The 10,162-nt window shown below is 33.4% G+C and overlaps 1 protein-coding gene across 1 annotated transcript in view; it reads right to left on the bottom strand.

Moving 5' to 3' along the window:
- Positions 1-304: 304 nt before the first annotated feature.
- LOC129227964 (dynamin-1-like) overlaps positions 305-10,162 on the bottom strand; it is a 57,590-nt gene continuing 47,732 nt past the window's right edge. Inside the window, exons 13-16 of the mRNA XM_054862589.1 lie at positions 6,496-6,691; positions 5,056-5,193; positions 3,604-3,660; positions 305-409 (exon numbers count right to left, since the gene is read on the bottom strand). Coding sequence (XP_054718564.1) covers positions 305-409; positions 3,604-3,660; positions 5,056-5,193; positions 6,496-6,691 — 496 coding nt within the window. The remainder of the gene's footprint in view (positions 410-3,603; positions 3,661-5,055; positions 5,194-6,495; positions 6,692-10,162) is intronic.

Below are 10,162 nucleotides of genomic sequence, written 5' to 3'. Positions count from 1 at the left end.
ATTAATTAAACATCAATTCCAAAATAGAATACTTTTTTTTTATTTACTTACGAACTTCTACAAAAAGTGCAGTGCATTAATGCCTCGACCACATTACATACAAGAACAAAAATCACTAAAAATAAATACAAAACAGAGCACATTTTCATTTACTGACTTTTAAAAACTTGTACAAAAGGTACAAAACATTAATTGGAGATCGCAAAAACTCGTTTTGGTTTTTCATAAAAACGAAGCATATGATAATTTGAATCCTCTGAAACCTTTTCCAATTATTTGAGCTGCATTCAACTGGTTCTTATTGCTAAAAGGATTGTATGGCTTCAAGAGCTAGTTCAAGATAAGCACAAGTCGACTCCACGCGTTCTTTCCTCTGAAAATCTTCATCACAATCTTCAGTTAAGGAGGCCTGTTCAGAGAAAAAGAGTATTTCAAAATAATTTATAAAATAATCAGAGGCTAATTTATTACCATGCCGCAATTGCTAGGAGACCCTGCAATATTGGGGCTGTAATGAGCATTCTAAAAGGCATATAAAATTATTTTTCGTCGTTCTAAGAACCCCCCAGATTCGCATTTGAAAATAATAAAAAACACGAATGTATTTTTGACAAAATAATATTTTCACTAAATTCTATAAAGGACCATAATAGGTGCCGCTTAATGTGGTCACGGTTAATGTTATCATTCGCTTAATGTTATATATCAGAATCAAGAGGTCCCGGAATATTGCTGTTAAACAAAGTCTGATATTGTAATTAGTGCCTTCCTTTATTTTTATCAATTTTTCATAAACTTTCATTTGTTTCTCTTTTTCCACTCCTCAATCAAAAGAAGTAGAAAAGCCAACTCTGACAAGTAGTTTCCTGGAAAAGAAGTGCCTTTATTATCAGTAAAGCAGAAGAATTTTTCTCCCTACTCAGTCATACTAAATACTTCACTCTAAACGGTCAAGCATTTTTGCCATGGAGAAAACGCGCAATGATTTAACTGTCAAGGTAAAATATGACATTTTAAAACGATTTGACAATTGAACCGTAATGAGTCAAAGAAATGCTGTAGACCAACTAAGCATTTCTCAGTCATTGCTTTGTAACTTACTAAAAAATCGTAACGAAATTGAAAACAAAATGTAAAGCTAAATGAAAATTTAGACAAGTGAAACCGTGCTGGAAAAGATGATGAAGCAGAATATGCTTTCAAACTGGTTTATGAATATCGTTGAGCTCTTGCTTTTAAAATGGACTGAAGACTTTGTAGCATCAGATGGATGGTTTTATCGATGAAAAAAAAAGCTATTCCATTCTGTTAATTCATAATTTAAAACTGCGCTTAGTTGAGTCATGAGAAAGTTTAGTTTGAAGTTGTAAAACAAATGCATCTTAATTCAAAAAAATCATCATTTTGTGTGTCCTGGATTCTTTTCGGTTGCTGTTATCAAACTGTATTTTTCCCTATTTTGTGTTTGAAAGTTAAACTTTTGAATACATTTCTGTCTAATTTTTCAAGCTTTTCATTCATTCTATATATGAAGTGAAAAGAACACTGATGTTGATACACGTAATACTGTTTTAAAAATTATATCATAAAACATGAAGTAGCCATTAAAAAGTAGTTATATATGCAATAGAAATACACGTAATTGGAAAATTTAAAATGAAATATGCTGTTAAATCTGTAATATTAAAATATAAATTAATAAAAACCTATTTATTTTGATAGATCAAAAAATAAAAAGAACCCTGTCTCTCTCCTTTAATGCTTCAGGAGAGGGAAATTGTCCTCATTGTCTCTTCTCGTATTCGTACCTGAATAGTGACCTAAAAGTTAGTAATAGCTATACTTAACAGTGACAGATATTAACAGTCATTTTTTCAACAAAAATTTGATTTTCGCATTTCAATTTCGAAAATGTCTTGCATAATACGAAAGTTCAACGTTTTGCCTGCGATATTAGGTTAGGTGTGAGATTTTCGTTTTCGGATTTAATTTCTGAAAGATTCTTTCCCGGCATTTTTTAACATCGAGCTATAGGTGGAACTCCTATTTTACGTTGTCTGTTTCATACGTTATCCCGCTTCCGACGTTGTTTTCTGCTGGTCCGTGAAAAAAGGCTGTACTGATAATGTTAAAATATTCCGGATTTTGCATTCGTTTTTTCAGAAAATTAGCTCAATACGTTTTTCTACAAACAAATAAAAATATTTTTTAGAAGACTCACACGAAGTTTTTTTTTTTTTTTTCTTTTTCAGATTTTTTTTTTTTTTTTTTTTTTGTTTCAAGATAAATTTATTTATAGCTGTTCGAAGCTCCTTTCTTTTTGTTCAATCTTGATGTCTTTTGTCTGTGAGAGGGGTTTCCTCAAATCGTCCAATCATCCGTCACGAAAATCGAGTATCAGAGCTGCGGACACTCTTCTTCTTGAAAATCTTTCAGAAGTCGATGACAAATGTATCGTCTCATCACGTCACGACTTCCTTCCGTTTCCGATTTAATAACCGCTTCCAATTATTGTGATGAAGACGATGAGGATGAAAGAAAATAATGGAGGATTTTCCCACAGTTGATCCATAGCAATTCAAAACATAAAAACTCTAAAACAATTTTTATTCGCAAATACCAACCCGGAGCAAATTTGCAAAAAATGTAGTATAGAAAGTGCTATAAATGAAATTGTTTTTGAAAATAAAAACTTTTAATGACATTCTGAAATCTTATATCTGCTGGTGGAACACAATTTCCAACTGGTAAATTTTCAATGATGAAGAATGGCAATGTATACATTCGTAGCTTTAAGATATTATTCATGAAAATGCACGGGATGAGTTATTGTTTATAAAAGAATAGTATCATAACTTAAGATGCTAACAGAAAAATGCACTTACAAAAGAAATATCAAGTTTTAGGATGAATCTGTTGAGAAAAGATCGGTGAAGTGCTTTCCAGTGTTGACTGATTTTACAAAGGAAATTAATGTGGCGCCTATTTAGAGCTCGTTGCTCAATAGTTGATAAAATATGTAAACGCCTGCGAAGCATGGACTTGTCTTTTGCATACTTGTTTTGCAAGCTTTCACAATTAAACTAAAGTACAATAGATGACAAAATGCAGAAAGTGAAATGAAAAATTCGGAGATACTGCCATATATCTTTTTATGGCAGTGTAAACTACCTACCTGGTGTCTTTTAAATAGTAATGTTTCCAACAAATTAGTAATGTTTAATTTAATTTAGTTAATTTAACTAGTATCTACTCACTCGAATGAAAGGGGTCCACACTGAATATTGGTCTAAGAAAGAGGTCCGCTGGCTAAAAAGTTTGGAAAGCCCTGTACTATAGTATTTCATTTTTTTTAAATACATTCTAAAGGTCAATGCAATGGGTAATACACATGACTAAAATATTTTGGCGATAAATTTGTTGTCTAGGCTCTGTGTATGTTGTTTTCATGAAATTCATGGATATACAGTTGCTATTTTGTAGCGATGCTGAAGTGAACCAACGTTATTACAAACAAACTCCATAGTTTCGTAAGTACACAATAACTAAAAATTCATCAAAAAAAAAGGATGTTTTTAAGAATCAGACAACTTGACAACTTACAATGTTAGCAGATTCAACAAGTGTTGGAATAAGATCTTTTCTCGTGAACTCCATCACCTGAAAGGAAAATATTGTAAGTTATTAAGTTTCATTCTTGAAATTTTTTTAAAGTATATCCAAAAAAAAAGAAAAATTTCTCATGTTTCTAAATGTTTCATTTGAAACATTTAGAAACATGAGCTAATTACAGTAAGCTAAAAGGCATAGAGCTTCTGGAGTTTCCAGAACGAAATGAGAGTTCGCAGCAATGTAATAGAATTCGCAGCTATGTAAGCAAATGTTGCAAAATATTAGTTTCACTCACGGATTTTCATTAAACCCGAAACGTCTGCAAGGGAGGACGATGTTTTCATACCATTAGAAGTTGGATTTACCCAAAGTGTGTGTTTTTATCTTGTCGAAAAAAAAAACAGTAATGACTAATCATATTCACTAAGTGCTCGGCAAATTATTAAACAAATTTCAGTACAGAGAGCAAAGCATCTCATAGCAATTATAAGCCCTTGGAAAAGGATTTAGTTCAGAAAAAGTTAAGTGATACTGAGTAGAACACAATTTAAAGAAGTTTCAATCAAAACAGTCCACAGATAGAGAGCATGTTCCTCGAAAAGTAATATTCATGACCTTCTATGTTGTCCTCACCGAAAGGATAGACTAAAAGTAAACAAACATATTGTCAGAAGGTTTGTCAGGGGGGGGGGGAGGGATTTTCTCTGGAATTTAAAAAAAAGTAAGCCAGTGCTATTCGCATACAGTCTGACCACCAATGAGATGGAAAAGCAAAAATTTGGTTTACATGTGGAAGTGGACGCATGGAATGCCAGCGTCCAGTTTTCAGGTATGCCAGCTTTTGCAGATGTATGTTTCAAACTAAGCAGAGTCGCTCTGAAATTAACGGAGCACGCGCATCAAATTTTGACTTGCCCCCTCCTTCAGGCAGACCTTCGAGAAGAGATAAAATGGAGGGAGTGAAGACTTTCATTCGTGAAACAAAGAGACCAAGTCACGTGATTGATTTTAAAGCGAAGCATTGGAAGAAATCAGGTTTCTTTCGTTAGTTTCACGCAAAACGTGTCAACTATTCGTCGTCGTTCAGTCACGTGACTTGAGATCTTTGCAAAAACTTTTGTGAAGCGAGTGATTGGACTTGCTCCCTCCATTTATAATTCCTGCGCTAGGAGATAGACACATCTAAAGTAAACGTTTACTAATTCCATATTATCTGTATGCAGACTGTACGCCGTCATCTTTGCACCAATTATTTCTTGTCCAAGCCAAACACAGGATTCACGTCGCCAATAAAATGAGGTATTTCTTTGTTTACATCTAGCCTATCTTTTTCATAAGCGCAGTATAGAGATCATAAGAGAAACGCTGTTTGCCCGCCTTTCTCGATGACGTAATATGATGCTGTATAATTATAAGATCATTCATGAAGGAAATTATACTTACTTTGTGAATGAGAAAATAAGCAATATACTTGATTGTAGTATCTCCCACTTGTTTGTGGATTATTTTAAGATATTTCATTATCAGACCTTTCACGTAGGCAACATCGTGTTGGAATCGAGGACTTGCCTTCAGGTTTTTCTGATTGAAGAAAAAAACAAAAGCCATGTTGAAAGTAATATTTTACGTGAAAAACCGTTGTGTGAAATTTAAATTTTAATGCAATAATATAGTACATGAGAAGTATTGAGATAATTACTTTCTCTTTTTTTTCAGTTCAGACAAAAGGTCTTTCCTAAAGGGCTGATGATCTATATATGCTGATGAGTTTTTACCAATGTTTTGACCTCTTTCTCCCCGTTTGTCCCAAAGTATCAGTTTTTTACCTTACACCCTTCCCAACCTCTTGTCACATGTCAAGCTATTTTCATTAACATATTCTCCTAAAATATGCGTAGTGTCACACCTATTACTACCCCTCCACCCCTTGTTACAAACTGTCACAATATAACGAAATCCACCTCGACATCAAACCTCGACAATCATTTTCATCATCATAAAAGGGCAACCCTTTTATTTCTTCTGACGTTGAAGAGAACCGTTAAGTCAGTTCATTTCTACTTTATACTTATGAAAAGTTTCATTCCCCCGTCATTTAAAAAATAAGATGTTAAACAAAATAGGGAGAAATGTTCATTTCTGAGGACGTGACAGCTGAACCATCCTCAGGAACAAGTAATAAATAGTCTGGCTCTGGGAAATGATATTCAGACTCGGAAGCGCTCATTTTTGTTTCCATGGAAAGAGGAGAAATTCTTTAATTGCCACTCCCGGTAACAAAAACAGCGTGACGTCCACCTGACAACATACTTCAGGCGGTCTGCAAACTATTTTTGAATTGAAAAGTTTTTTCTTCTTTATTTCTTGGCTTTCTGCTCCAAACTGCCGAATTTAAATAATGAAATACAGAACAGAATGAAACAAAATGAAAAATTAGGAAAAAATGCCCAAATCTATGCAGGAGTCTTCAGTGGCTAAGAGGTCAAAAGCACTTGTTGCGGCAACTGGACGCTCTTCGATTTTTTATTTTATTCTTAAGCGTCGTAGCCTACGCTTTCTGGTAATTATTTAACCAAGCATTTTCTTTAGAGTATAACTTGGAGACGGCTTACAGCAGTTGTTATAACTAATCAAATGCCAGCTTACATTGCACACTATTTTTCTGTTTTAAATCTTCATCGTAAACTACTGAAAAAAATTCTACTACTGGTTTTGGCATAACACCAGTAATCATCATCGACAACATAAAGTCGTAGCTTGGAAAAAATAGCATTTTTCCTCACCCCTACTTTAACCAATATGATCGTAAAAGCTTTAGCCCATCGTAAAACAACTCATCAAAGTCAGACTACACTTTAGAACATTAATTTAAGAAATAATTACCAGTAACTGCACAATATCGTCTTTGTTTGAATCGCTAGCTTCAGAATCACCTTCTTCAGTTGTACTCTTCGGTGGAATCTCGGCGTCATCAGCTTTGACCTCACCCTGTTTCGCGTCATAAAACGCAGTGTCATCCACAGTATCTTCTGAGTTCCAAACTTTCATGAGTCCCACAGAAGGGACAGTAGTATCATAGCTATACAAAAGAATTGCATGGTTGTTAATACTCAAGTGTCAAACTCTTATGAATAACTAGAAAATTGTCCGTCAAGATATGACGGGTGAAAATTGCTTCTACATTTGAACGAAGCAATTGCCTGCTTGGTGGTATTTTGATGGTTTAAATTTTAACCCTAACTTCAGTGGATGAACCCTAAACTCCAGTAGATAGCGTTCATTGTTGACCATTTTTTCGCTTCTTAATTCCCCTAAAATGACAGTCTTACCAGTAAAACAGTTAAGTTACCAGATAGAGTTCAGCCTTGTCAAAAAAAAAGGCTTTCCCTGCACGTTAAAAATTCCTGAAACACATTATCAAATTATCATGCCGGGGAGCGAGTTTCATTGTTGAAGCCCCAGGAGCGTTAGTCGATCTGACTGTAATATACTATACGAGGATTATTTTTCTGATTTTTTTAAATTTTAAACATATCAAGTTTCAACATTAAGCAATGTTTTTTTTCCCCTAAGCCACCTTTCTTTTTCTTTCTAGCCAGTTTTTTTTTTTAATTGAATAAGAACGTGACATAAAGTCTATCCCATAAAAATATCTATAATAAGAAGAAATGTGTTCTGAAGGCAATGAAATTGCAAGAGTTTTATGAGGTACGAAAAATATCTGCATGTCCCTTTATGTGCTTTGAAATAATTATCTTATTCAAAGGATCTTTTCAAGGATAGATATTCGCCGCAGCGCCTCATTATCATATTTTTTCCTCTTTTGATTTGAACAACTTTTCATTCACTTTTGAGCAGAAATGAAAGAAACTTAGAGAAATTAAACATAATAATCTGAAAGGGAGGAGGGGGGATTGTATTAACCCTGTGTAAATTCAATATTCCTATAAATCAACGAAGTCAACCACGTGTAAAAAGTGGATTGATTTTAATGTAAATAACTTTGAATATAAAACTTATGCAAACATTTTAATTTTATATTTTAATGCTATTTTCCAGCATATTATAAAGTGTTAAACGTTAGCATCTTTGGAAGAAATTTAAATTGTTTTTTTTTTCTTATAAACTAATAACACCTTTAGGGAAAATGCACCGAAAAATTCAAATCTTGCAAAGGTCCCGGATATACGTTCAATTTATTGTTTTATGGATAAAAAACAAAAAATATATGTACATATATATGTTTGGCATTTAACTTCAAAGAAGTTTATTTACTGGCTGAGTAGTCTGATTCAACGAACAAAATCTCAAAATTTAAAATGCATTATCTGCTTCGTGAAAAAGAGCTGCAACGATTTTATGCTGGATGGAAATGATTATAAAAATATTAATCTTTAATTATTTTTTTATAATTTTCAATATTAGCACTTTTTTTCCAGTGATCTGTTTTCGATTCGAATATAGCTTTCTTAAAATTTTGAGCCTTTGTAAGTTAATTAATAAAATGATTTCTAATCTTGACATGTGTGCTTTCATGTTAAGTTTCAGAGTTTCATACAGTGAGTTAAAGAGTAAAATTCTTGTAATACATCCCTGCATCATGTGTATTCTCCGTTTGCTTGTGTATATCATGAAAATATGTGATTAATTTAAAATGTTTTTACTTCCTTTTACAAAAAAGGAAGTATTGTATTCGCGAAAAAATTTTCACTCAAAAATCGCCCTTAATTTCCATTTTGCTCACCCCCAAATGAATGTTGAGTTTTTTTTTTTCGATTCGACCACATGCGGAAAAGTGCCTACGAATGTATAGACACGCGAAATATCCATTTTGACCATCAGGTAATTACAACGACTTTTCTCGTGACGTCTGTATGTATGTGCGTATGTGTGTATGTGCGTATGTGCGTATGTGCGTATGTATCTCGCATAACTCAAAAATGGTATGTCCTAGAAAGTTGAAATTTGGTACATAGACTCGTAGTGGGGTCTAGTTGTGCACCTCCCCTTTTGGTTGCTTTCGGATGTTCCTAAGGGGGTCTTTTGCACCTTTTTGGGGGGAAATCATTGTTAATTTCGATGTAAACTCAAGTGGCGTTATAATTTGTCGGACACTTGGCGATATATCGCCAGTCTTTTGGTCGCCAAGTTTTGTCGCCAACTTGGCGACAAATTTGGCGGAGTTTTTTTTTTTTTTTTTGGTTTCAATTTGGCCATTGTTGGTGATATTTAGAGAATAAATATTGAATCACATTAAAATAGCGAATAATGGGGAAATGACATTAAATTGGAGTAAAAGGAAGTCATGTGATGCACACATCAGCTCGTTTATATTTTGAAATAGCTGCAACACCTATGATTATGAAAAAAAAATGATTTTTTTTTTAAACATTATCTTCACTTAATATAATTCATATTATCCGTAGAAACCGTTTCAAGCGCAATGATCACAAAAAGAGACACCTAAAATAAAAATAAAAAATCCAAAAAAATGTATTCTCTTTAACAACAAAAATTACTCCAGCGATAGCATTTTGTTCTTTTTAACGCTCATCAATGGCAGCATTACAAAAATGACTTTCAAAGGTGCCTTATTTTTTTAAAAAAATCACCTCAACTTTTGAACCCAAAATGGAAATTTTTGCAAAATTGTAATTATTTTTTTTTTTTTTTTTTTGCTTTGAAACAGTCGGCCATTTTTCTTCATTTTCCCAGAGGTGTTCAAGTACATTATTGTAAAAGATTTAAATTCTTCCTGTTCTATGTTGTCGGTGTCGGGGCCAATTGGGTCGACATTTGGAGACACCACCCTCTGAAAAAAAATTGCAGAAAAATTTGTGTGTGTGTGTGTGTGTAAGTGTGTGGTTAGTGTGTGTGTGTGTAAGTGTGTGGTGTGTGTGTAAGTGTGTGTGTGTAAGTGTGTGGTGTGTGTGTGTATAAGTGTGTGGTGTGTGTGTGTGTGAGTGTGGGTCAGGGTTGCCACGGAAGTTCAAGAATGAAATTCCCTGACATTTCCAGGTTTTCCAGGTGGTTTTGAGAAAAATTCCAGGTTATTGATCTCCACCTTCATTTTGCAACATTAATATATACATCTCAAATTTTGATAAAACTTACCTCTTTTTTAAACTTTACAAACAATGGTTACCAAATTTAATTTACTCAAGCTGAAATAATCAAAAATATGTACTAAGGGTGGTTCATTTTTTTTTTTTCTCTCAGCTCGAGTCCAAGACACCCCATATCTTTTTTTTAACTTACTAATAGTATTGTGCTGTAAAAGTTTTAGCTTCTTACTCAAATTTTAAGAGGGTGCTCAATGACCCCTTAATTTAACATTAGCTCTAGCATAGAAAAAGTCACAAATTTAGAAACATTTAATTTCCTCAGCTGTTTTTTTTATATAAGTAATTATTTTATTGCAATGAATATGCATATAACTCGTGTAGATTATAGTATGTAACATTGTTTTTTTCAGTTCAATGTATTTTTTTAACCCCCTCCTCATACTTATGAAGTTTGAGGGAGGGGGTCGAGCACCCTCTTTCAGTTG

The sequence above is a fragment of the Uloborus diversus genome, chromosome 8, assembly GCF_026930045.1.
Source record: "Uloborus diversus isolate 005 chromosome 8, Udiv.v.3.1, whole genome shotgun sequence".
NCBI classification, from domain to species: Eukaryota; Metazoa; Arthropoda; class Arachnida; order Araneae; family Uloboridae; genus Uloborus; species Uloborus diversus.
Note: the sequence above shows the minus strand (reverse complement) of the source record. Positions and strands in the feature narration are given on the sequence as shown.